Source organism: Rhinoraja longicauda, chromosome 23 (assembly GCF_053455715.1).
Source record: "Rhinoraja longicauda isolate Sanriku21f chromosome 23, sRhiLon1.1, whole genome shotgun sequence".
NCBI lineage: Eukaryota > Metazoa > Chordata > Chondrichthyes > Rajiformes > Arhynchobatidae > Rhinoraja > Rhinoraja longicauda.
The window spans coordinates 6,702,862-6,730,580 of NC_135975.1; the positions used below are offsets into that span (position 1 = coordinate 6,702,862).

At 49.0% G+C, this 27,719-nt stretch overlaps 1 protein-coding gene across 1 annotated transcript in view; it reads right to left on the minus strand.

Annotated features, from left to right (window-relative positions):
* Positions 1-287: 287 nt before the first annotated feature.
* Positions 288-27,719, minus strand: part of plxna4 (plexin A4) — a 242,459-nt gene continuing 215,027 nt past the window's right edge. Inside the window, exons 26-29 of the mRNA XM_078419384.1 lie at positions 17,184-17,353; positions 9,918-10,130; positions 5,394-5,544; positions 288-1,589 (exon numbers count right to left, since the gene is read on the minus strand). Of these exons, the coding sequence (XP_078275510.1) occupies positions 1,494-1,589; positions 5,394-5,544; positions 9,918-10,130; positions 17,184-17,353 (630 nt within the window). The 3' untranslated portion in view covers positions 288-1,493. The remainder of the gene's footprint in view (positions 1,590-5,393; positions 5,545-9,917; positions 10,131-17,183; positions 17,354-27,719) is intronic.

Below are 27,719 nucleotides of genomic sequence, written 5' to 3' on the forward strand. Positions count from 1 at the left end.
ACGCCTGCAAATAAAATTTGATAATCCACAGTGGCACTTATTTTTGAACAGCACTGTAATCCTTTGGTCTTCGCTGGCTGGGGTAGTCCATTGTTCTCCAAACCAAAATGTCTTTTAGTTTCATTTGCCAGTACCTCCAGAGTCACAGACTGCCCCACAACTCTGGTGAACATCTAACCTGTCCATTTGTTTGAGATGTTTCCACATGATCACATACACTTCTATTTTTTCCTTAATAATAACAAGGCTTCGGATTTAGAGTACCTTTGTTTTTTTGCATGAGTTCCTGTGTGTGTGTGTGTGTGTGTGTGTGTGTGTGTGTGTGTGTGTGTGTGTGTGTGTGTGTGTGTGTGTGTGTGTGTGTGTTTTGCACATGTGTACATTTGCATGTGTGTGTGTGTTTGTGTGTGTGTGTGTGTTTTGCACGTGTGTACGTTTGCATGTGCGTGTGTGTGTGTTTTGCACATGTGTACATTTGCATGTGTGTGTGTGTGTGCATGTGTGTACGTTTGCATGTGTGTGTGTGTGTGTGTGTGTGTGTGTGTGTGTGTTTTGCACGTGTGTACATTTGCATGTGTGTGTGTGTGTGTGTTTTGCGCGTGTGTACATTTGCATGTGTGTGTGTGTGTGTGTGTGTTTTGCACGTGTACGTTTGCATGTGTGTGTGTGTACGTTTGCATGTGTGTGTCTGTGTGTGTGTGTGTGTTTTTACAAGATGCCTGTGTGTACCATTGTTTTACTGTGCGTACATCTACAGTATGTACACATCCTCTGACGACTCCTCTCCTGTCACCACGGCCCGTGTCCGTAGCTCTGGAGTAAACATACCCCCAAGCCACGGGGGGGTCTGTCCATCCTCTGCCGTAATGTCATGCTCTCTTCCCTTCTCACAGACCAGATAAATTGCAATTCTCATGCACAACTTTTTTTGTTTCGTTTTTGTCCACAACCTCTGGCTGTCGAGTGAACCGAACTGGAGACCGCGTTCTTGTCTCGCTGATCTTTTGCGTCGATCAGAGTCACTTTTGGAACAGACCTCCTTATCGATGCCATATTCGATACCGACCTATCCCAAAGGAAATCGCTTACAGAGTCCCACAGATCTTCCACCGATCCCGGTTGCCATCGCTCACACGGCAACAGGGAAGGCTGCCAAGTCCGTCCGGGGATGAAGGCTGAGAAAATGATCGCCATCTCGAGTCGCTCGCCAACGATTCCTTCGCCAGAGATTCGCTGCTCTATTTTACAAACCACATTTGCGATATTTTTTAGTTTTACCTTTCACGTACATTTTGAAGTATCCAAAAAAAATGTGGGCGAGAGGGAGAGAGAACTGGAAGGAGAATAAAAGATGTAGACGCAGGGGTAATGGAGGGATAGATGATCAAGGTGACGTTGCTTGAACCAATCATAACTTGCACTTGAAAGGCGACCATCTTGGTACATCAGGCACAGCTTGGCGTCTTTTACCCAGCGTTCCTTGGGAGTGCCACTCAGCTCTCTATTGACATGAGAGCAACTATCTGTTCGAGTTTGTACGCTAGCCGCTGTTTCCTGGATTGTTCGTCACATTCTAGAGTACTTACTATCTGCGGGTGAGAAAACAAAAGAAAGAATGGTTCAATGTTGAATACAACCGTTTTTGACACTCGTTAAAAACTATTGCACTGCAGACCCGGAATGGCGGGACTGTCGTATGTTGAAAGACTGGAGTGACTAGGCTTGTATACACTGGAATTTAGAAGGATGAGGGGGGATCTTATTGAAACATATAAGATAATTAGGGGATTGGACACATTAGAGGCAGGAAACATGTTCCCAATGTTGGGGGAATCCAGAACAAGGGGCCACAGTTTAAGAATAAGGGGTAGGCCATTTAGAACGGAGATGAGGAAGAACTTTTTCAGTCAGAGAGTGGTGAAGGTGTGGAATTCTCTGCCTCAGAAGGCAGTGGAGGCCAGTTCGTTGGATGCTTTCAAGAGAGAGCTGGATCGAGCTCTTAAGGATAGCGGAGTGAGGGGGTATGGGGAGAAGGCAGGAACGGGGTACTGATTGAGAGTGATCAGCCATGATCGCATTGAATGGCGGTGCTGGCTCGAAGGGCTGAATGGCCTACTCCTGCACCTATTGTCTATTGTCTATTGTCTATTGACATAAGGAACTGTAGATGCCGGTTTACAAAAACAGGCGCAAAGTGCTGGAGTAACATCAGCGGATCAGGGCAGCAACTCTGGAGAACATGGACAGGTGACATTTCGGGTTGGGCAAGTTTGGGCTGGTGCCTGTGTTGACTCTCCAACTCGCTGACTGGGATTCCCGTGAAAGTGAGAGAAGGAAAAGGGGGCGAAAGAGGTCAACCAAGTTTCAAATGTCGGAGGATTTGCAGGGTGTAAACAGGGTCGTTATTTTCTGCTATTGGGAAGGGGAGAACAAGGTAATACAATCTTAACCCAGAGTCAGGGTGATCTGGGGCAATGCCAGAAGATAGCCTGTTGTTACAGAGGGGGAGCCGGAACTTGGGCCACTCCCCCACACTGTGCAGGGAATGATCTGGAAGTGAAACGGGCCCTCGTGATTAGGGGTAGGTACATTCTGTTTGGGTCAGGATATCAAGAGATAAAGAGCAAAGACTAGAAAATGGACTGGAGACACAATCTGCCATGACTTAATTCAATGAATGTGAACTTTACTGGCAAGCCCAATGCTTTTGTCCATCCTTAGACCTGGTCGTTTCAGAGTTCACCACCTTGATGGGACTTAATAAGAACCAGAGGGCATAGGTTTAAGGCTAGGGGGGGGGGGGGGGGGGAGATTTAATAGAAACCTGAGGGGTTCCTTTTTCACACAAAGGGTGGTGGGTATGTGGAACGAGCTGCCGGAGGAGGTAGTTGAGGCAGGGACTATCACAACGTTTAAGGAACATTTAGATAGGTGCATGGATAAGACAGGTTTGGGGAGATATGGACCAAACGCAGGCAGGTGGGACGAGTATAGATGGGAAATGTTGGCCAGTGTGGGCAAGTTGGGCTGAAGGGCCTGTTTCCACACTGTAAGACTCCATGACTCTATGAAGTCACACACAGCTCAACCTGGATAAGGATAGCGGACAAAATGGAGAGGAAAGAAGTGCAGACGCTGGTTTAAAATCGAAGGTAGACACAAAATGCTGGAGTAACTCAGCGGGACTGGCAGCATCTCTGGAGAGAAGGAATGAAGAAGGGTCTCAACCTGAAACGTCACCCATTCCTTCTCTCCAGAGATGCTGCCTGACCCGCTGAGACACTCTAGCATTATGTGTCTACCTAAGAATAGCAGAGTTCTCCAAAGAGAATTTGTGAACTGGAAGGGTTTTACAGGATTCAATGTGGTTTTTTTTGGCTATTGCTAATGAGGATAGTTTTACTTTGAAATGTGAAATGTGGTTGAGCTTTAACTCCCCAACGGCAGGGATTCACGCTTGCATCTTCTCCAGATGAAAGGTCCACCCAATTCTGGTCCAATAACTAAAGGAACCAAATTCTCATCAGCTGAGGCATCAAACATCAGATTACTAACATCTCAGACGACAATAATAATTTATATTGACATTCTCTGCAATATGTTCCAAGGCATTTCACAAGAATAATATCAAAGAAAAATTAATATCGTCAAATGAGATACTTGGGCAGGTGACCTATGGTCAAAGAGTTATTAAGTGCACAGTCTTTTGCGCAGAGTTGGGGAACACGGTGAATGGCGGTGCTGGCTCGAAGGGCCGAATGGCCTACTGCTGCACCTATTGTCTATTGTCTATAACCAGAGGACTGGAATTTAGAAGGATGAGAGGAGATCTTATCGAAACGTATAAGATTATTAAGGGGTTGGACACGTTAGAGGCAGGAAACATGTTCCCAATGTTGGGGGAGTCCAGAACAAGGGGCCACAGTTTAAGAATAAGGGGTAGGCCATTTAGAACTGAGAAGAGGAAAAACTTTTTCAGTCAGAGAGTGGTGAATATGTGGAATTCTCTGCCTCAGAAGGCAGTGGAGGCCAATTCTCTGATTGCATTCAAGAGAGAGAGCTCTTAAGGATAGCGGAGTCAGGGGGTATGGGGAGAAGGCAGGAACGGGGTACTGATTGAGAATGATCAGCCATGATCACATTGAATGGCGGTGCTGGCTCGAAGGGCCGAATGGTCTCCTCCTGCACCTATTGTCTATTGTCTATTGACAAAGGTTTAAGGTGAAATGGGGAAGATTTAATAGGAACATGAGGGGTAATTTTTTACACAAACGGTGGTGGGGGTATGGAACGAGCTGCCGGAGGAGATGGTTGAGGCAGATGCTATCACAACATTTGAGAAACATTTAGACAAGTCAATAGACAATAGACAATAGACAATAGGTGCAGGAGTAGGCCATTCAGCCCTTCGAGCCAGCACCGCCATTCAATGCGATCATGGCTGATCACTCTCAATCAGTACCCCGTTCCTGCCTTCTCCCCATACCCCCTCACTCCGCTATCCTTAAGAGCTCTATCCAGCTCTCTCTTGAAAGCATCCAACGAACTGGCCTCCACTGCCTTCTGAGGCAGAGAATTCCACACCTTCACCACTCTCTGACTGAAAAAGTTCTTCCTCATCTCCGTTCTAAATGGCCTACCCCTTATTCTTAAACTGTGGCCCCTTGTTCTGGACTCCCCCAACATTGGGAACATGTTTCCTGCCTCTAATGTGTCCAATCCCCTAATTATCTTATATGTTTCAATAAGATCCCCCCTCATCCTTCTAAATTCCAGTGTATACAAGCCCAATCGCTCCAGCCTTTCAACATACGACAGTCCCGCCATTCCGGGAATTAACCTAGTGAACCTACGCTGCACGCCCTCCATAGCAAGAATATCCTTCCTCAAATTTGGAGACCAAAACTGCACACAGTACTCCAGGAGCGGTCTCACCAGGGCCCGGTACAACTGTAGAAGGACCTCTTTGCTCCTATACTCAACATACCCCATCTACAGGTCCACAGGTAGGATACGTTTAGAGGGAAGATAGACACAAAAGGTTGGAATTGCTCAGTGAGCCAGGTAGCATCTCTGGAGAAAAGGAATAGGTGACGTTTTGGGTCGAGACCCTTCTTCAGAGGGATAAGGGCCAAACGCAGGCAGGTGGGACTGGTGTAGATGGGGTATGTTGGTCAGTGTGGGGCGTTGGGTCGAAGGGGCGGTTCCCACTCTGTGTGACTCTAACAGGAGAAGGAGGGAGGTTCATTTCTGAACTGAAGACCCTGGCAGGTGAAGGATGCAGCACCAGTCAGAGAAGGAGCAACGGCATTTGGGAACGCCTGAGATGCTGGAACCGGAGGAGCTGCGGAGGACCAGAGGGCTGGAGGTGATGACAAAGAAGGGGCTGTTACCTCCTCGCTGTACTTGCTCACGTAGGAGTAGATCTCGCTGAGGGCACTCATGGCGTTGAATTCAGCCATGTGCATGCGGGACTGCTCCGCGAGGTAGGCGTTCATGTCCTGGTCACTGATGGCCGGCATTTTCCCAATGTCCGCATAGTACCTGCAGCAACAAAGGACAAGTTAGCAAGGCAGTCCAACTATGCTCCTGCTTCGGAACGCAGAAATGGACAATAGACAATAGACAATAGACAACAGACAATAGACAATAGGCAATAGACAATAGGTGCAGGAGGAGGCCATTCGGCCCTTCGAGCCAGCACCGCCATTCAATGTGATCATGGCTGATCATTCTCAATCAGTACCCCGTTCCTGCCTTCTCCCCGTACCCCCTGACTCCGCTGTCCTTAAGAGCTCCCTCTAGCTCTCTCTTGAATGCATTCAGAGAATTGGCCTCCACTGCCTTCTGAGGCAGAGAATTCCACAGATTAAAGACAATTAAAGACAGAAAGAAGACTCCACTTCATCACAACAGGAAACAAAAAAACGAGAGACCTCTTAACCTCAACACCCCTTCTCTTTTTTACACTGTGTTTTGCGTCGGGTGATGTACAGTTCTTCGGTGGCTCTTGGTTGCAAGGGTTATGCACTTGGGCAGCTTACAACCCAGCGGAATGAATATTGACTTCTCTAACTTCAAGTAACCCTTGCTTTCCCTCTCTCTCCATCCCTCCCCATCATAGTTCTCCGACCAGTCTGGACTCCCCTCCCAATTAAGTTTAATCTTTACATGCCTCGTTGTCACCTTCCCCGAGCTAACAATGATCTATTCTACATTTCCACTTGAGCTTCGTCCCCTTGATGTCTTGTTTTCACACCTCACCCTTCCATATCTCTGTGTCTCCCTCCTCCCCTGTCTCCCAGTCTGAAGAAGGGTCTTGTCCTGAAGGATCTTGACCCATTCCTTCTATCCAGAGATGCTGCCTGTTCCGCTGGGTTAATCCAGCGTTTTGCGTCGATCACCCATCAATGGTGATTGTGAATCCAATGTACAGTGTCATCCCCATGTTCTGGTCGTCCCCATGACAGGAAGGATTTGGAGGCTTTGCAGAGGGTGCAGAGGAGGTTTGCCTGATTGCTGCCTGGATTAGGGGGGTGTTCGCTATCAGGAGAGGTTGGGCACGTCAGAGGTCGAGGGGAGGCGTGATAGAAGTATATAAAAGCATGAGAGAGGCATAGATAGACAGAACCTTTTACCCTTGGTGGAAAGGTCCAAAACTAGAGGGCGTAGCTACAAAGCACCTCTGAGTGTCATGGATGCCTCACTGTTTGTCTCGTTGGAATCCACCTCAGAGGGTGGAGGCCTAATCTGGTCACACGTGTAGTTACGGGAACTAGATTCCCTTAGCTGACCCACATGTGGTCTGACTCCTTCCTGAATATTCAGGCATATTGAAGAAAGCCAATGGAATGTTGGCCTTCGTAACAAGAGGAGTTGAGTATAGGAGCAAAGAGGTCCTTCTACAGTTGTACCGGGCCCTGGTGAGACCGCACCTGGAGTACTGTGCGCAGTTTTGGTCTCCAAATTTGAGGAAGGATATTCTTGCTATGGAGGGCGTGCAGCGTAGGTTCACTAGGTTAATTCCCGGAATGGCGGGACTGTCGTATGTTGAAAGGCTGGAGCGATTGGGCTTGTATACACTGGAATTTAGAAGGATGAGGGGGGATCTTATTGAAACATATAAGATAATTAGGGGATTGGACACATTAGAGGCAGATAACATGTTCCCAATGTTGGGGGAGTCCAGAACAAGGGGCCACAGTTTAAGAATAAGGGGCAGGCCATTTAGAACGGAGATGAGGAAGAACTTTTTCAGTCAGAGGGTGGTGAAGGTGTGGAATTCTCTGCCTCAGAAGGCAGTGGTGGCCAGTTCGTAGGATGCTTTCAAGAGAGAGCTGGATAGAGCTCTTAAGGATAGCGGAGTGAGGGGGTATGGGGAGAAGGCAGGAACGGGGTACTGATTGAGAGTGATCAGCCATGATCGCATTGAATGGCGGTGCTGGCTCGAAGGGCTGAATGGCCTCCTCCTGCACCTATTGTCTATTGTCTATTGTCTATTGTCCATCTAGCAGATGGGTGACTTTTTCAAGCAAAGGGTGGTGGGTGTATGGAACGAGCTGCCGGAGGAGGCGGTTGAGGCAGGTACAATCGCAACATTTACGAAGCATTTAGACAGGTACATGGATAGGGACAGGTTTAGAGGGACATGGGCCAAAGGCAGGCAGGTGGGACTAGTGTGAAAACGCACACCTCCAGATTCAGGGACAGTTTCTTCCCAGCTGTTATCAGGCAGCTGAATCGTCCTACCACAACCTGAGAGCAGTGCTGAACTACTTATCTACCTCTTTGGTGACCCTGGGACTATCCTTGATCGGACTCTGCTGACTTGTCCTTGCACTGAATGTTATTCCCTTATCATGTATCGATTGTAATCATGTATTGTCTTTCTGCTGGTTGGGAAGAACATAACAAAAAGTGATTTACTGTACCTTGGTAACCATGACAATTTTATATGTTTCTATAAGATCCCCTCTAATCCTTCCAAATTGTAGTGAATAGGTCACAATAGACAATAGACAATAGATGCAGGAGTAGGCCATTCGGCCCTTCGAGCCAGCACCGCCATTCAATGTGATCATGGCTGATCATTCTCAATCAGTGCCCCGTTCCTGCCTTCTCCTCATACCCCCTGACTCCGCTATCCTTAAGAGCTCCATCCAGCTCTCTCTTGAATGCATTCAGAGAATTGGCCTCCACTGCCTTCTGAGGCAGAGAATTCCACAATAAACTGAACTGAACTGAATTGAACTAGTGTCAAGTCAAGTCAAGTCAATTTTATTTGTATAGCATATTTAAAAACAACCCACGTTGACCAAAGTGCTGTACATTTGATTAGGTTCCAATAGAAAAATAGAGTGTGGATGGGACATGTTGGCCGGTGTGGGCAGGTTGGGCCGAAGGTCCTGTTTCCACACTCTTAGACTCTATGAAAGGAGCACTTAACTAGAGCAGTAACACAACACAGACCCTGCAAACCAAATGGCCAGTATATGTGCTGCAAATCGGAAGTAGCTTTCATGCAATATTGAATATCTCCCACTGTGAAAAAACGACAGGGAATAATTTCAATTTATTTTTGTTGCGACACAGAGGAATAGAAATACCCATAACAATACGCTGGCTCGTGGATGTCTAGAGTGCATAAAATATGGAATGATAAAAGAGATACTCCCAAGAGGCAATCTCGTCCCCTGATGATCTCATTATATTTTAATAACGACATTCCACAACCTATATTGTCAGCAGGAGAGGCAGAAATGTCAAATCAGCCAAAAGCCATCTGCTCACCTCCATTTTCCTCCCGACTATCTGGGAAGTCCTGACAGACAGGCAAGCACTTGTGGGAGACGTCAGACAGGAAATGCCACCAGGTATTGGCATGACGCAACTTACCAACGTGATTGAAACCCACTCCGTGGCCCTGACAGTTTAGACTTTAGATTAGTTTAGTTTACAGATACGGCACAGAAACAGGCCCTTTGGCCCATCGAGTCCGCACCGACCCCTTGATCCCCGCACAGGACAGTCTGTGTCGCAGTAGTTGCCTTACACCAGTCGCAGCGCCAGAGACCCGGGTTCGATCCCGACTATGGGCGCCGTCTGTGCGGAGTCTGTACGTTCTCCCCGTGACCTGCGTGGATTTTCTCCAAGATCTTCCGTTTCCTCCCACACTCCAAAGACGTACAGGTCTGTAGGTTAATTGGCTTGCTGTGTGTGTAAATTGTCCCCAGTGTGTGTAGGGTGGTGTTAGTGTGTGGGGATCGCTGGTCGGTGCAGGCTCAGTGGGCCGAAGGGCCTGTTTCCGTGCTGTATCTCTATACTAAACTAAACTAAAACGCTATCCTATTTAGTTTAATTTAGTTTAGTTTAGTTTATTGTCAAGGTACAGTGAAAAGCCTTTGTTGCCTGCTATCTAGTCAGCAGAAAAACAATACATGATCACACTCGACATGATTACAATCCTACCCACTCTGGGGACAATTGACAATGGACAATAGGTGCAGGAGGAGGCCATTCGGCCCTTCTAGCCAGCACCGCCATTCAATGTGATCACGGCTGATCATTCTCAACTGGGGACAATTGACATTTATACCAAGCCAATTAACCTACAAACCTGCACGTCTTTGGAGAGTGGGAGGAAACCAGAGCGCCCGGAGAAAACCCACACGGGTTACGGGGAGAAGGTACAAACTCCGTAGACGTAGTCAGGATCGGACCCGGGTCTCTGGCGCCTTGAGGCAGCAGCTCTACCCACTGCGCCACCGTGCCGCCACTTCCTGATCAGCTGTGGTGAAGTGGCGAGGTGGAAGATTGAATGATCAACCGCGGGGGTGCGCGTCCTGGGGTCAGGTGATGATGCGGCGAAAGCGCCAGGGACCCGCCCAACCAGCGCAGACGCAGCGCTCGGTACTGACCTCTCCACCCAGCTCTTGTAGTTGGGGATGTCCTTGGCGTAGAGCAGCTTGTTGGACGGGGAGTCCTTGCCCAGTCTGTGCTCTGAAGTGGAGCAGGAGTCCATGAAGGTCTGTGCCACCACCGACAGGCAGGCGTCCGTGATGCTGCTCTTGTGGATGTCGAAGACAAACTGGGGGTTCTTGATCACGTTGACCCAAAACCTCAGTGGGAGACTGCGAGGAGACAACGAAGGGGCACAGTGAGTTACAGCGGATTCTCAAAACAACGTGATGATCACTCGAGAGAATGGCCGTTCCAGGTGAGACAGAGGTTCACCTGCACCTCCTCCAACCTCATCTATTGCATCCGCTGCTCTAGATGTCAACTTCTTTACATCGGCGAAACCAAACGCAGGCTCGGCGATCATTTCGCTCAACACCTTTGCTCAGTCCGCCTTAACCAATCTGATCTCCCGGTGGCTGAGCACTTCAACTCCCCCTCCCACTCCCAGTCTGACCTTTCTGTCATGGGCCTCCTCCAGTGCCATAGTGAGGCCCACCGGAAATTGGAGGAATAGCACCTCATATTTCGCTTGGGCAGCTTGCAGCCCAGCGGTATGAACATTGACTTCTCCAACTTTAGATAGTTCCTCTGTCCCTCTCTTCCCCTCCCCCTTCCCAGTTCTCCCTCTGTCTTCCTGTCTCCACCTATATCGTTCCTTTGTCCCGCCCCCCTGACATCAGTCTGAAGAAGTGTCTCGACCCGAAACGTCACCCATTCCTTCTCTCCTGAGATGCTGCCTGACCTGCTGAGTTACTCCAGCATTTTGTGAAATAAATACCTTCGATTTGTACCAGCATCTGCAGTTATTTTCTTACCCTAGAGAATGGCCGCATCAGAAAGATTCATCTCTGGGAACCATAGCCCAGCAAAACAATATCATGTTGGAAGAACTCACGATGGCGCAGCGGTAGAGTTGCTGCCTTACAACGCCAGGGACCCAGGTTTGATCCTGACTATGGATGCTGTCTACACGGAGTTTGTACATTCTCCCCGTGACTTTCAAGAGAGAGCTGGATAGAGCTCTTAAGGATAGCGGAGTGAGGGGGTATGGGGAGAAGGCAGGAACGGGGTACTGATTGAGAGTGATCAGCCATGATCGCATTGAATGGCGGTGCTGGCTCGAAGGGCTGAATGGCCTACTCCTGCATCTACTGTCTATTGTCTATTGTCTATTGTGACCTATTCACTACAATTTGGAAGGATTAGAGGGGATCTTATAGAAACATATACAATTCTTTAGGGATTGGACAGGCTAGATGCACAAACAATGTTCCCCATGTTGGGGGAGTCCAGAACTAGGGATCACAGTTTAAGAAAAAGGGGTAAGCAATTTAGGATTGAGACGAGGTAAAACTTTTTCGCCCCGAGAGTTGTGAATCTGTGGAATTCTCTGCCACAGAAAGCAGTGGAGGCCAATTCATTGGATGTATAGAAGATTTAGATTTTAGATTTAGATTTAAAGATACAGCGCGGAAACAGGCCCTTCGGCCCACCAAGTCCGTGCTGCCCAGTGATCTCCGCACTTTAACACTATCCTACACACACTAGGGACAATTTTTTTAAACATTTACTCAGTCAATTAACCTACATACCTGCACGTCTTTGGAGTGTGGGAGGAAACCGAAGATCTCGGAGAAAACCCACGCAGGTCACGGGGAGAACGTACAAACTCCGTACAGACGGCGCCCGTAGTCAGGATCGAACCTGAGTCTCCGGCGCTGTATTCGCTGTAAGGCAGCAACTCTACAGCTGCACTAGAGAGAGCTTGATATAGCTCATAGGGCTAACGGAATTAAGGGATATGGGGAGAAAACAGAAATGGGGTACTAATTTGGGATAATCAGCCATGATCATATTGAATGGCGGTGCTGGCACGAAGGGCCGAATGGCCTACTCCTGCACCTATTTATTTCTATGTTTCTGTGACCTGCCTGGGTTTTCTCCTGTTCCCTCCCACACTCCAAAGACGTACAGGTTTGTAGGCTAATTGGCTTGGTGTAATTGTAGATTGTCCCTAGTGTGCTTTGGATAGTGTTAGTGTGTGGGGATCGCTGGTCGGCGTGGACTCGGTGGGCCAAAGGGCCTTTTTTTCCCACACTGTATCGCTAAACTAAATTAAACTCAGTGGTTGAAGCAGATTCCCTGGAGGCAAACCTTTGCCCAGTGTAGAGGAATCGAGAACCAGAGGACGTAGGTTTAAGGTGAGGGGGTGAAGGAGGGAGGTTGTAATGAAATCTCTGCAAATGTGCTGCGACTCACATGGCAGTCCTAGTTCTGATTTGCAGAAGTCACAAAGTAGATGGAACAACCTCCGGAGAAAGACACAAAAAGGCGGGAGTAACTCAGCGGGACAGGCAGCATCTCTGGAGAAAAGGAATGAGTAACGTTTCGGGTCGAGATCAACAACTTCTATTTGGGTTCATCCTTTGGAAAAGCGACCTGCACTCTCCTCACTGCAATGTGTATCTACCCCTCCATCGGCCTTCCTTTCAACCTGCTAAAGCCGATGAGGCGAATATCGGCTTAGTTTAGAGATACAGCGCGGAAACAGGCCCTTCGGCCCTAGGTGTCCGCACCGACCGGCAATCCCCACACACCAACACTATCCTACACACACTAGGGATGGTTTACAATGATACCAAGCCCAATTAACCTGCAGTCCTGTACGTCTTTGGAGTGTGGGAGGAAACCGGAGCACCCAGAGAAAACCCACGCAGTCACAGGGAGAACGTACAAACTCCGTTCAGACAGCACCCGTAGTCAGGATGGAACCCGGGTCTCTTGCGCTGTGAGGCAGCAACTCTACCGCTGTGCCGCCATGTTTGATATGTTCACCTGGCTCTTTGTCTTCAGGATATGGTTACGTTTCCAGACTCGCGGTGTGAGGAGGAGCAGATTAGCATGATCTTAATACAGACTGAACAGCTAATGTGGACCTGATTGCCCAGTAGCTGTGCAATAACAGCAGGTACACTGGAACAGATGAAATGATTGCTGCCTGGTCAGATCAAATTAGTTCCGAGATGAATCTCAGCTCCAATCAATTACTTGTGATCTTCAGCCTATGGTGGGAATTTTAATTAAACACACTCTCAGTCAGCTGCTTTTGTATAGGAAGGAACTGCAGATAGACAATAGACAATAGGTGCAGAGGAGGCCATTCGGCCCATCGAGCCAGCACCACCATTCAATGTGATCATGGCTGATCATCCACAATCAGTACCCCGTTCCTGCCTTCTCCCCATACCCCCTGACTCCGCTATCCTTAAGAGCTCTATCCAGCTCTCTCTTGAATGCATTCAGAGAACTGGCCTCCACTGCCTTCTGAGGCAGAGAATTCCACACATTTACAACTCTCTGACTGAAAAAGTTTTTCCTCGTCTCCATTCTAAATGGCCAACCCCTTGAAGGGTCTCAACCCGAAACGTCACCCATTCCTTCTCTCCTGAGATGCTGCCTGACCCGCTGAGTTACTCCAGCATTTTGTGAAATAGATACTTTGAGACTGATTAGTGAGGGTGTCAGGGGGTTACGGGGAGATGGCAGGAGAATGGGGCTGTGAGGGAAAGATAGATCGGCCATGATTGAATGGCGGAGTAGACTTGATGGGCCGAATGGCCGAAATCTACTCCTCTAACTTATGAACGTATGAGATACGATAGTGGCATCTAAGAGGCTTTTAGATCGGCACGTGGATATGTAGGGGATGGAGGGATTGAATCACGTGCAAACATGGGAGATTAGTTTAACTCGGCAACATATGTGGGATGAATGTTGTAGGTCTGTATCCTACCCTGTGCTGTTCTTTATTTTACAATAGGTGCAGGAGTAGGCCATTCGGCCCCTCGAGCCAGCACTACCATTCAATGTGAAATCTATCTTCAACGTTTAACAAATCAGGTCTGAGACTCTTTGTCAAAATCTCACGGTTCATAGGTGAGAGGAGCAGGATTAGGCCATTCGGCCCATCAAGTCTACTCCGCCATTCAATCGTGGCCGATCTACCCTCTCCCTCTGAAACCCATTCCCCTGCTTTCTCCCCGTGACCCCGGAAACCCCCCCCCCCCCCACACCCCACCCCCACACCCCCACCCCCCCCCAACGGGTTCAACCCCTCACGGTCTTTGCTGCCTCGATGACAGCACATGGAACCGGTGACTTGGATGCGACATTACAGCTCTGAAGCCTGTTGGCTCCGAAGGCTTCTTCGGCCACGGGCCGCGTGGATGTCGGGAGCTCGCGGGCCCCTGGGTGGGGGCCGACATCGGGAGCTCCGGCAGCGGCGGCGTCTTCGCCCGCCCCGGATCGCGGGGCTTGGGTCGGCCCGCCGTGGACCTTTCAATGTCCGGCGCGGCCTGAAATAGGCCGCGGGATCTTTCTCTGCCCGGCGGGGGCTTCAATGTCGGGAGCCACGACCGCCCTGACGTGCAGCGGCAGCAGCAGCATCTTCGCCTGTCCCGAATCGCGGGGCTTGGATCGGCCCGCCGCGGACCTTTCACCGTCCGGCACGGCCTGGAACATGTCAACTTCAACAACCTGACCGCGGGAGGAGACGGCAGGGGAAGAGAAATGACATTCTGGCCTTCCATCACAGTGAGGAGGTGACTGGAGGAGACTCACTGTGATGGATGTTTCTTTTGTTTGTTTTGTGTTGGTTTGTGATTGTGTGTGTTATTGCTTATTTTTATTGCTCTTATTGTTGGACTGTGGGTGACAGAATCTCGTCCACAAGACTTGTTGTTTTGGATGACAATAAAGGCTATTCTGATTCTGATTATTCCCGGCAGCCCCTAGGGAAATGTCAATGCAGGAGGGTGGGAGAGGGTGTAAAATCAGAGGGTGTGGGTTGGGGGGGGGGGGGTGTTATGAAAGAACACCCATCATCCATCCTCCTCCTCCTCCTGTGCTGAAGGCGATGGATTGTAGATTGTAGCCACTCTTGTCCTTGCTGTTGGGTGATGAATGAAGCAGCATCCAACACAATTAACAACATCATGCCTTGTAGAAAATAAGCATCTGCTTTATTTTTATTACTTTTAAATGAGTACTTCATCTTCCTGCAGCTTAATCAATGAGAGGCGTGAAGCGTTAAGGAAAAGCGTTGCACCATGGACGTGGGCTGAATCTTTCTTGGGAGGGGATTGAAAAATAAAAACGAACAGCGTTTCATTGTCAGATGGGCCCCACTGTGGTGCAGCAGTAGAGTTGCTGCCCCACAGCGCCAGAGACCCAGGTTCGGTCCTTGCTACGGGTGCTGTTGGTACGTTCCCCCAGTGGCCACGTGGGTTTTACTCCGGGTGCTCTGGTTTCCTCGCACACTCCAAAGGCGTGCAGGATTGTAGGTGAATTGGCTCCAGTAATGATTGGAAATCGTTCCTACTTTGTAGTGCTCGTGTGCAGGGATCGCTGGTCGGTACAATCGACCACTTGCTCCTTCCAAAAGGAATGCCCTTTCATCCTGAGGCTATGACCTCCGGTTCTCGACCCCCCCACTGGTGGAAACATCCACTCTCCACATCCACTGTATCCAGGGTCAGGCAGCATCTATGCAGGGAATGGCGAGATGATGGTTCAGGTCGGGAACCTTCTTCCAGTCTGAAGAACGGTCCCCAACCCAAAACATCACCTGTCCATGTTCTCCAAGGATGCTTCCTGACCTGCTGAGTTACTCCAGCCATTGTTTATTTGCTCAATATTCCTGCATCTGCAGATCCTTGCTTCTAGCCTCCTTCAGTCCATAAGACAGACACAAGATGCTGGAGTAACTCAGCGGGCCAGGCAACATCTCTGGAGAGAAGGAATAATAGACAATAGACAATAGGTGCAGGAGGAGGCCATTCGGCCCTTCGAGCCAGCACCGCCATTCAATGTGATCATGGCTGATCATTCTCAATCAGTACCCCGTTCCTGCCTTCTCCCCGTACCCCCTGACTCCGCTATCCATAAGAGCTCTATCTAGCTCTCTCCTGAATGCATTCAGAGAATTGGCCTCCACTGCCTTCTGAGGCAGAGAATTCCACAGATTCACAACTCTCTGACTGAAAAAGGTTTTACCTCATCTCAGTTCTAAATGGCCTACCCCTTATTCTTAAACTGTGGCCCCTTGTTCTGGACTCCCCCAACATTGGGAACATGTTTCCTGCCTCTAACGTGTCCAACCCCTTAATAATCTTATACGTTTCGATAAGATCTCCTCTCATCCTTCTAAATTCCAGTGTATACAAGCCTAGCCGCTCCAGTCTTTCAACATACGACAGTCCCGCCATTCCGGGAATTAACCTAGTGAACCTACGCTGCACGCGTGACGTTTCAGGTCAGAACAAGTGACGTTTCAGGTCAGAACCCTTCTTCAGACTTGAGTTTGTCTGTTCCTTCCACAGATGCTGGCTGATGTTTTAATGCTTTAAATTCACAGCTGGTCTGGGGAGGTTTCTGATGCTGCCTGACCTGCTGAGTTCCACCTAAAACATCTGCAGTCTCTTGTGCCTCCATGGAACTCCCCAGTTGCCATTAGTAAGAAGTCACGGTCCAAGAGCAGAAGAATTCACGAAACATCATTTGGTCTAAAAGTTGCACCTTCAATCCATCGTGACGCTAAGCTAAACTCAAACCCACTTGCCTGTGTGTGGCCCATATATCCCTCTAAACCCGCCCTGTCCATGTGCCTGTCCAAATGTTTCGTACATGTCTCTAGAGTTTACTAAAAAGCTTGTTTGATGGCCAGGGTGTTGTTGGTTGAAGGGTCTGTTTCCGTGCTGTGTTTCTCTGCTAGCTGTGTGCTGACTAAGCGTGGCACAATGGCACAGCGGTAAAGTTGCTGCTTACAGCGCCTGAGAACCGGCTTCGATCCTAACCACGAGTGCTCTCTGCAGGTTCTTCCCGAGACCTGCGTGGGTTTTCTCCAAGATCTTCGGTTTCCTCCCGCTTTCCAAAGACACGCAGGTTTGTCGGTGAATTGGCTTGGTATCAATGTCAATTGTCCCTAGTGTGTTGGGATAGTGTCAGTGCGCTGGGATCGCAGGCCGGTGTGGACTCGGTGGGCCGAAGGGCCTGTTTCCGCGCTGTACCTCTAAAGAAAACCAATCTGCCGTCTGGTGTGTCTCTGTGGAAGGACCCCAATTACTGACATTACCTGACCTGTGCTGCCCTCAGCTCACCTGGCACACATCCCCGCCACTCCCCCCCCCCCCCCCCCAGCCCCCCCCCCCCCCCCCCCCGCTCACCAGTTGCTCTTCCAGGTGTGGCGCACTTGAGGGTCGTGGATCTGGTGCTTGTCTGCCTGCTCGTCCAGGAAGTCAAACATGTACTTGATGGCCAGGGGCAGCGCGCTCCCACGGTGGGCTGTGCTGAAGATCGTCTCAAAGAGGTCGTCCACAAACTTCTGCAGCGTGCCCTGGAGTGTGGAGAGAGGGAGGGAGAGAGAGAGGGGGAGAGAGGGAGAGAGGGAGAGGGGAAGATAAAGAGAGAGAGAGGGGGGGAGAGGGGAGAGAGGGACAGGGAGGGGGAGAGGGGAGTGAGAGAGAGAGAGGGAGAGAGGGAGAGGGGGAGGGAGAAAGGGACAGAGAGGGGGAGAGGGGAGCGAGAGAGAGAGAGAGAGGGAGAGAGAGGGGGAGGGAGAGGGGAGAGGGAGAGAGGGAGAGAGGGAGAGAGAGGGGGAGAGAGGGGGAGGGAGAGGGAGAGAGGGGAGAGAGAGAGAGAGATAGAGAGAGAGGTGGAGAGGGGAGCGAGAGAGAGAGAGAGAGAGGGAGAGACGGAGAGAGGGAGAGAGAAAGAGAGATAAATTTAGTGGCACAAAATGAAACAATGCAGAGTTGATACATGTTAGTGAGACCTAAAGCAGCCAGCACCCAAACTGTGCATGAATAGTCAGCACCTCATTGAGATCTGTCCTGGACCCAGCACATCGATGCAATAAAGAAAGCCCATCAACGCCTCCAATTCCTGAGAAGATTGAGGAGATTCAGTACCTCGCTAATGTCTCTTGTACTGCACAGGTGTCCACGGTAGAGGGCATGTTAACTGGTTGCATCACGGCCTGGTTCGGCAACTCGAAATGCCCAGGACCAAAGAAGGTTACAAAAAGGTGGTGAACACTGGCCAATCCATCACGGGTACAGACCTCCTCACCATCGAAGGGATTTACAGGAGTCACTGCCTCAAAAAGGCAGACACACACACACACGCACACGCACACACACACGCACACGCACACGCACACGCACACGCACACGCACACGCAAAGGCAGCCAGCATCAGAGACCCACACCACCCTGGCCACACACACACACACTGATTTCACTCCCGCCATTGGGAAGGAGGTAGAGGATCCGGAAAGCTGTAACGTTTAAAACTTTTGTTGTTTATTATGGTGGTTCCAGAGTAATATTTCGGGACAGATGTCAATAAAATACTCTTGACTCTAGACAGACCACTGAACATCAACAAAGATAAATAAGTTGATCATATATCCACATTTATGGGGGCTTGCTCTGTGCAAAATGGCAGTCATGTTTTCTATATTACACTTCAAAAGAATTCGTGCGTTTGAAGAATTCAAAAATTTATTTCGCGTGGAAACAGGCCCTTCGGCCCATTGAGTCCACAACGGCCATCGATCACCCATTCACACTAGTTCCATGTCACCTCACTTTCATTGGCTCTACAGCGCTTTGGTGAGGTACTACATCAATGTGAATTGCTCGTACATTTTAAAGGAGCTTGTATTCTCCATTATGCCCTGGCCAAAAGTGACAAGAGGAATGTAGAGACACAAACGCCGGTTTACAAAAAAGTGCTGGAGTAATTCAGCAGGTCAGGCAGCATCTCAGGAGAACGCGGATAGGTGACACATCGGGGTCTGAAGAGGTATAAGAAAATAACTGCAGATGCTGGTACAAATCGAAGGCATTTATTCACAAAATGCTGGAGTAACTCAGCAGGTCAGGCAGCATCTCGGGAGAGAAGGAATGGGTGACGTTTCGGGTCGAGACCCTTCTTCAGTCTGAAGAGGGGTCCCGACTCGAAACGTCGACCCTCCGCCTTCCCCATCGATGCTGCCTGACCTGCTGAGTTACGCCAGCATTTTGTGTCGCCCTCTTCGACAAGAGGAATGCCTGGTGCTGGTGTCTAGAAGCTTGAAATGCAGCAGTGAACCGGACCGGTTAATTGGCCAGCGTGGGACCTTTGTCCTCGGGCATCTTTAATGAACTAAGTATTGACTCTCTGTAGAAGAGGAGTAACCGCCCTTCCACCTCATGAAACAGTCGCTGCGGGGTTAACAAAAGCGCGAGTTCGCCACGGGGTTAACACCGTGAGTCAGACGTGCGTCTGCAGCACTGATAAAGATGAATAGCCCGGCTCGGCAATGGCAGCAAATTCTCATTCTGCTCAGTCACCGTGGAAGAGCAGTGTTAGCCGACAGTCATAGTATCTCGGGCGCGTCTGGGCTTGGTGACAGCTTTCCCTGCCTCACCCCAGGAGGGGAGGGGAGGGGGGGGGAGAAGGAGGAGGGGGGAGAGGGGAGGACAGTGGTGGTGGTCAAGGGGGTGAAAGAAGCGCCCATCACATCCGACACCCACCAAGGGCGGCAGCGACATTCAACGCACCTCTGACAAGCTTCGTTTGTTCGATAGGCCCCAAGCATTGCTCTGTCTCGGATTTACTTCCGAAGAAAAATGTTATGCCAGTTACGAAAATGAGGTGATGCTTGCTTACAAATTTCAGGACATTAAACATGTCAAGAGGAATCAATTTTGTGTAAAAGATTGCTACTTGTAAGCAGCACTGATGGGCCCAATGGATAAGTTACCTACATAAACAACAAGTCATTCTTATTTATTGAAGGCAAATGCCAAACACGGTAAATCACACACTTGTCAGGCAAAGATCTGGCATTAAGATTTCTGTACTTAAGATGGAAATGTTTCTGAAGGGTGCATTTTCTCCCTCCGCATACCTACATTAAACTATGCGTGTGTGCAGAAATGTGCTCTTTTCCCACTGACGAGAGGCTTTGAGCTTTCCTCTGAGATCAGCCATAGACGAGAGGCTGCCTCTCCAACTTGTGCACTGTGACCGTAAAGTGGCTCAATTGAATTCCACAAGGGCCGGCCTGGGAGTCTTTCTCTGCATGACTGGATCTGGAGAGAATGAGCAATCAGCTCTACACAGCACAAGCATCCCCTGCAGCCAGGGGGATAAGAAAGTTTGGAATAACTCAATCAGCGATGTCAACAGTGCCTGTTTAATCTGTGTGCTGACAGTAGCCAGGGCCATGAAACTTACTCGGAATTTTTCAAGACCACAAACAACTTAGGGAGGCACGGTGGCGCAGCGGTAGAGTTGCTGCCTTACAGCGCCAGAGACCCAGGTTCGATCCTGACTACGGGTGCTGCCTGTACGGAGTTTACACGTTCTCCGGGCGCTCTGTTTTCCTCCCACACTCCAAAGACGTACATGTTTGTAGGTTAATTGGCTTCTGTAAATTGTCCCTAGTGTGTAGCTTAGTGCTTGGGTACGGGGTGACCGATGGTCGGTACGGACTCAGTGGGCTGAAGGGCCTGTTTCCACGCTGTATCTAAAACCCAACCTAAAAAAAATTAAACTAAAAGGGTGAGAATCTTGGGTAGTTGATGGAAATGGAGGAGAAATTAAATGGCTTAGGGCAGGATTAGTATGTTAGGTGCAAAGCAGAGATTGATAGGTTCCCGATTAGTAAGGATGTCAAAGATTACGGGGAGAAGGCAGGAGAATGGGTTTGAGAGGGAAAGATAGATCAGCCATGATTGAATGGCAGAGTAGACTCGATGGGCCGAATGGCCTAATTCTGCTCCCATATCTGAAATGATCTTATGATCAGCACAATAGATAGAGCAAGGGCGAAGATACAGAGTGCTGAATATAGTTAGCACATTGTAGCGAATCAGTTACAACTAAAGCAACATTTGTCCCAGTAGTAGCCCCCTCCTCTCCAAAAGGATAGTGCAGACTTAGATCCGTACTGGTGAGACCACGTAAAACTGGTTCACGATAAGTTCTAGGAGCAGAATTAGGCCATTCGGCCCATCGCGTCTATGCCTTTCAATCATGGCTGATCTATCTTTCCCTCTCAACCCCATTCTCCAACCTTTTCCCCATAACCCGTGACACCCGCTCTAACCAAGGGCTCGCTCCCTGCACTGATTCACGTTGGGATGGGATGCTTGCTTTGGCACCCTCCCTCCCTCCCTCCCTCCCTCCCCGATCGACGGGCTTCCGCTCGGAATGATTTGACCCACAACCTGTCACTGTTTCGAAAATTAAATTTTATTTAAAAAGCGGGTCGCTCCAGAACATGTTCCTGGCCACACCAAAAGGGTAACTTCCTTCCTACCGCTTCATCGGCCGCGACTAAAGATGGGTTTAATCATGAGAAGAGAAATTCATCACAGCGTGAATTCGTTCCGAGTAATCTGGTTTTAAACAGTGACAGATTGAGGGCCAAATTAATATGATTTCAAATGGATGAAAATGGCCCGACTAGCAAATACGATCTGCCTCTAACGCTGGGCCTTCCTGTTGAGGTTTACGGAAATTTGGGGAAAACCCCCCCCCCCCCCCCAGAAATTTGATTGTAAAATTATTCACGTATTTAATGCCCAAAAGAGGCAGGAATTTCAGAAGCCAAACGACAGGCAGAAAGAAGGCTTGCCAGACACTTGTCCCGGATTGTCTGCCACTGGCAGGGTTTATTGTCTAAGTTCTAAGTCATTATGTCGGGATCAGAAAACTATGCTGAGCGTAACTGGGAGGAGGAACACTGCGTGTTACGGTGATCTGAGATAAATTGCCAGGAGAAATCCTTGACTCAAAACCCCACCTCATCTTGTGTAAATATAGTCAACCCAAATCTCAGTCTCGCATCCGTCAGAGGTGGGAGGGCTGTCAGCTGAACATGAAGGTCAAGGAGAAGAGTAATCACAAGGGAATGGTACTTAATCCCGCGCTCTGTGTAATGGAGTCCAGGATAACAGTGTGGCATTTCTGAGGCCTCCGCCTCTTGTGATCGTGGAGCTGTTTTGCACCGCAGCAGCACAGTGGGTGCAGACGGAGAGCGAGAGGATTTACACGGCAGGTCACCCTGAATGGCTTTACATGGACAATTAAACTAATGCCCCAATCACTGCAGTAATTGCTGTAATCAGAGAGGGTACATCAACTCTATTAATAGGATCATGCGATTGGATGCTTATTCGCTGACCCCTGAATGAACCGTGAAACATCGAGGTGGTCTGTACGCAGGGCTGTTAAGAAGGTTTTAAATAGGTTCGGCAACATGGTCGTGACAGTACTGAATAGGGACCCAGTGCCTGGGCAGTCTATTTAAAGTTGGGAGGTGAAAACCACGTGAGAATTTAGTTAGGTTTAGTTTGGAGAAACAGCGCGGAAACGGGCCCTTCGGCCCATCGAGTCCACGCCAACCAGCAATCACACGTACCCTTGTTTCGTTTTAGCTTAGCTTAGTTTAGAAATACAGCGCGGAAACAGGCCCTTCGGCCCATCGAGTCCACGCCAACCAGCAATCACACGTACCCTTGTTTCGTTTTAGCTTAGCTTAGTTTAGAGATACAGCACAGAAACAGGCCCTTCGGCCCATCGAGTCCACGCCAACCAGCAATCACACGTACCCTTGTTTCGTTTTAGCTTAGCTTAGTTTAGAGATACAGCACAGAAACACGCCCTTCGGCCCACCGTATCACCCAGAGAGTGGTGAATCTGTGGAATTCTCTGCCACAGAGGGCAGTGGAGGCCAGTTCACTGGGTGCATTTAAAAGAGAGTTAGATAGAGCTCTAGGGGCTAGCGGAATCAAGGGGTATAGGGAGAAGTGTTACTGATTGCGGATGATCAGCCATGATCACGATGAATGGCGATGCTGGCTCGAAGGGCCGAATGGCCTCCTCCTGCACCTGTTTTCTATGTTCCTATGTTTCTCTCTCCATGCCGACCAGTGTACACCTGTACCCTAGTACTATCTTCTACTCTGGCACAATTTACAGATGCCAATTAACCCCACGTCTTTGTGATGTGGGAGCACCCGGAGACAAGTCTAGCGGTCACAGGGAAAAAGTACAAACTCCGTACAGAAAGCACCCGCAGTCAGATTCGAGCCCATAGTCAGGATCGAACCCGGGTTCTCTGGTGCTGTTAGGCAGCAACTCTACCGCTGTGCCACCGTGCCGGCCTTTGGAAGTTGAGGAATTCAAATCCGGTTATTAAATGAACGCAGAACATATACATATATATAATATGTAAGTAATTATCGTGAGATAACTTTTTGATTCACTCAACTCCATCTGGGGTGTTGGCCTCCCCACTAACCGTCTCAGTCACCGTGACTTCCCTGAGTTGCCTTTCAGGTTTCAGTTTATTATTGCCGTGTGTGCTGAGGTACAGTGTAAAGCTTCGTTTTGCAGGGCTATCCAAGTCAGATAATAGTGCACATAAATGCAATCAAGCCAAACTCAAGTACAATGGGGAGGGCAAAGGGGAAGATTGCAGAGTTCTGCAGATAGTTCTCAGTATTGTAACAGAGCAGTTCCAGAGACAAAGTCCAATGTCCACAATGGGGTAGATCTCACTCTGAAGAAGGTGTCTGAAGAAGGGTCTCGACCCGAAACGTCACCCATTCCTTCTCCCCGGAGGTACTGCCTGACCCGTGGTTACTCCAGCTTTTTGTGTCTATCTTGGATCTCACTCTCACTCATTCTTTGCCTTCTAGTATATTTTAACTCGCTCCGAGTGTGTTTTTGAAGGGGCGTGATGTTGTGAATGTGAGTGTGAGTATTTTGCACATTTTGGTGTGTGAAAACGAGTCAGCTTGTGTGTGTAAATGAGTGTGAGAGTGTTGGGCGTGGGAACACAAAGGTGTGAGCGTGCTAACGAGAGACAGGGCGACAGATTGCACGCGTGAACCGGGAGTTGCAGAAAAGATGCAGAATCTCCTGTAAAGGAGCAGACTGTCGGCGTTGATTAGACTGAAGAGGGGCCCCGAACTGAAACGTCATCTATCCATGTTCTCCATAGATGCTGACCGTCCCGCTGAGTTACTCCAGCACTCCTTATCCTGGTCTATTGGCACTGACTGCCTCTTGAGTGGCGGTGTGGGGGGGGGTTGTGTTGGTTAGTTTGTGCTGTGCGATTGTGCTGTGAGACTGGTGCCTTGTAAGGGTCCTGAACTTTAGCAGTAAGTGACAATGAATGATATCGTCCACCCTTTTTTTCTTGGGACTTGCTTCCCTCATCCATGCATAGGAGAGTCCGGCTCTCTGCCTTGGCCACTCACGTCCCTAGGCTCCTTGTTTAAGGCCCCAGCTACGACAAGACCCTTGTTTAAGGCCCCAGCCACGTGGGATAAGATAGAACTGTTGGGAACAGGCGATCAATGGCCGCCATGCATTCGGTAGGCCCCAGATCCTGTTTCCTTCCTGTGTTGCAGCCATACCCGACAGCAGGCCCGGAACCAACCTGGATTATGGAAACGGCGCCAAATCTAGCGACTCGATAAAGAAGTACACCATGTTTTGCACATGTGACAGTAAAGCATCACTGAACCATTCAAACATTAATCTAAACTAAGCTTCAATAGTAAGGGGGTCAGAGATTAAAGGGAGAAAGGGGCATGGGGTTGAGAGGGAAAGATGGATCAGCCATGATTGAATGACGGAGTAGACTTTGTGGGCTGAATGGCCTAATTCTGCTCCTATCACATGTGAACTTATGAACCTAAACTAAAATGTAGGGGGGTGTTACCAACTCCAAGAGGAGTTTTAGTTTAGTTTAATTTCATTTATTGTTTATTGTCACGTGTACCGAGCGTGCAGTGAAAAGCTTTTGTTGCGTGCTAACCAGTCAGCGGAAAGACAATACACGATTACAATCGAGCCATTCGCAGTGTACAGATAAAGTAAGAAATGTTGCTGGAGGAGTAGAGGTTTAAAAGTGTGGAACGACTGCAATATCTGATTGTAGAACTGCTTCTGTGGCTAGCACCCAAATGGTGGCCTGGGTTGGGCGCCATCTTGGAAGCCATTTTGGCGAGTACATTGACGTCAAGCCCACTGGGTTTGAAGCCGAGAGAAAGGTCATGTCCGCCTCTGCTTGGCTAGTTAGCTGAGACAGTGCTGGCAACGGCGAAGACATGGATTCATTCACTGCAGTGTCCAACCAAGCTGCCAGCCACTGCCTCGACTGAAAGGGCGGTCAGTCTTCCAAGTGGCCATATGGTCCCCTCCTGCTCCCCCCCATCCGCACGCCTAGGTGACACGTTACGGTCCATTTGTCACAGAAAGACCAACAGAAGGAAGCTTCACTTCTTCATCACTTTGTAAGTAGAATAGATTGAAGGTCGCAAAAAAAAATCAACCGAGTAGATCCCCGGGAAACTAATAGGAGACGATTCATCCACAGTTTTAATTACGACGCACCATTTAACACGAGGCATTTAACGCAGACGCCTTCACACTGACCGGACAAATCCTCACCAAACTCTGCAGAGTTAAACAAAGCCTCTGTGAACATTTGGATCAGGATTGCTAGTCAGAGTACCCACACAGAGTGTACAATGGGAGATCGACATACAAAGAGGGAGTAACTCAGTGGGAGAGGCAGCATCTCTGGAGAGAAGGAATGGGTGACGTTTCAGGTCGGGACTCTGGTCTATCTTCGGGTGTAAACCAGCATCGGCAGTTCCTTCCTGCAAGTTTACTGCGGGTTTGTCAAAACAAAAAGCACTTGAATGCGGGCAAGTTTTTGGAAGAAGGGTCTCGACCCGAAACGCCACCTATTCCTTCTCTCCAGAGGCGCTGCCTGTCCCGCTGAGTTACCCCAGCATTTTGTGGGCAAGCTTTGGAAAATGTTGCCTTGGGATTTAATTCCCAGATTCCCCCCCTTCCCGCAAGGAGGTTTTCAGAACCCAGAAACAAAACGATTCTTTTTCTAGGATTAACTTGCTCATTCTTTCTGCAATGGTTCACAAAGGACGATTTCTTTTGCTGCAGTTTTCAGGCACATTGTATGAATGTATTTAGTCCATCTTGCCCTGTTCTGGCGTCTTGCTGGAATCAAATCCCACGGCTATGCTCATTCTCCACAGCCGCCCTGCGACAAATATTAATGCAATCTTTTATTCAGCATGAGCAGCGGCAGCTTTTATTGATGAGTCCTTGCTACCGACTGCCCAACTGGATGAAATCATCTTTCATGATGTGCAATATCAATATTGTTAGCCATTTGAAAAACTGATTTGATTCCCTGTTGTATGTTTCCCAATGTAATTTCCTCTGTCTTTTTGTCCGTTTATCATTCGTTCTGCCTTTCTCTCTAATAGTGGGTTGAGTTCATGGATCACCAGTCTGTGCTCCTGGGACATGGGTTCAAATTATGGTGGGGGGGGGGGGGGGGGGGGGTGGTGGGAGAGGGGAAAATAAAATGCAGATGTTCTCATCCAAAGAATGACAGATTGGACAAACTTGGGTTGGTTTCGCTAGAGGTTGAAGGGAGAACCGATACAATTATACAGTGTGCTCCTCGACTTACGATGGAGTTATGTCCCAATAAACCCATCGTAAACCAAAAATATCGTAAGTCGAAAACACATTTAGTACACGTGATCGCGTGACCGGAAGCAAGCTGCGGCTTGCAAAATGGTAAGGACGAAAAATCGTAAGTCGAAGCGTTGTAAGTTCAGGAGCACCTGTATATAATTGTGGGAGGCATAGAAACATAGAAACATAGAAACATAGAAAATAGGTGCAGGAGTAGGCCATTCGGCCCTTCGAGCCTGCACCGCCATGCAATATGATCATGGCTGATCATCCAACTCAGTATCCCGTACCTGCCTTCTCCCCATACCCCCTGATCCCTTTAGCCACAAGGGCCATATCTAACTCCCTCTTAAATATAGCCAATGAACTGGCCTCAACTACCTTCTGTGGCAGAGAATTCCACAGATTCACCACTCTCTGTGTGAAAAAAAACGTTCTCATCTCGGTCCTAAAAGACTTCCCCCTTATCCTTAAACTGTGACCCCTTGTTCTGGACTTCCCCAACATCGGGAAGAATCTTCCTGCATCTAGCCTGTCCAACCCCTTAAGAATTTTGTAAGTTTCTATAAGATCCCCCCTCAATCTTCTAAATTCCAGCGAGTACAAGCCGAGTCTATCCAGTTTTTCTTCATATGAAAGTCCTGCCATCCCAGGAATCAATCTGGTGAACCTTCTCTGTACTCCCTCTATGGCAAGAATGTCTTTCCTCAGATTAGGAGACCAAAACTGAACGCAATACTCCCGGTGTGGTCTCACCAATGCCCTGTACAACTGCAGCAGAACCTCCCTGCTCCTATACTCAAATCCCCTCGCTATGAATGCCAACATACCATTCGCTTTCTTCACTGCCTGCTGCACCTGCATGCCTACTTTTAATGACTGGTGCACCACGACACCCAGGTCTCGTTGCATCTCCCCTTTTCCTAATCGGCACCATTCAGATAATACAGAAGAAACGGCAGAAGCGATTGTGGTTCGTAAGAAACTTCTAGATAGGCACAGAGTCGCAGCAGCAGGGTTGCTGCCTGATAGCGCCAGAGACCCAGGTTTGATCCTGACTATGGGGGCTGTCTGCGGAGTTTGTACGTTCTCCCTGTGCTCACGTGGGTTCCGGTTTCTTTCCACATTCCAAAGATATGCAGATTTACAGGTCAATTGGACTTCCCTCCCACTTCTCC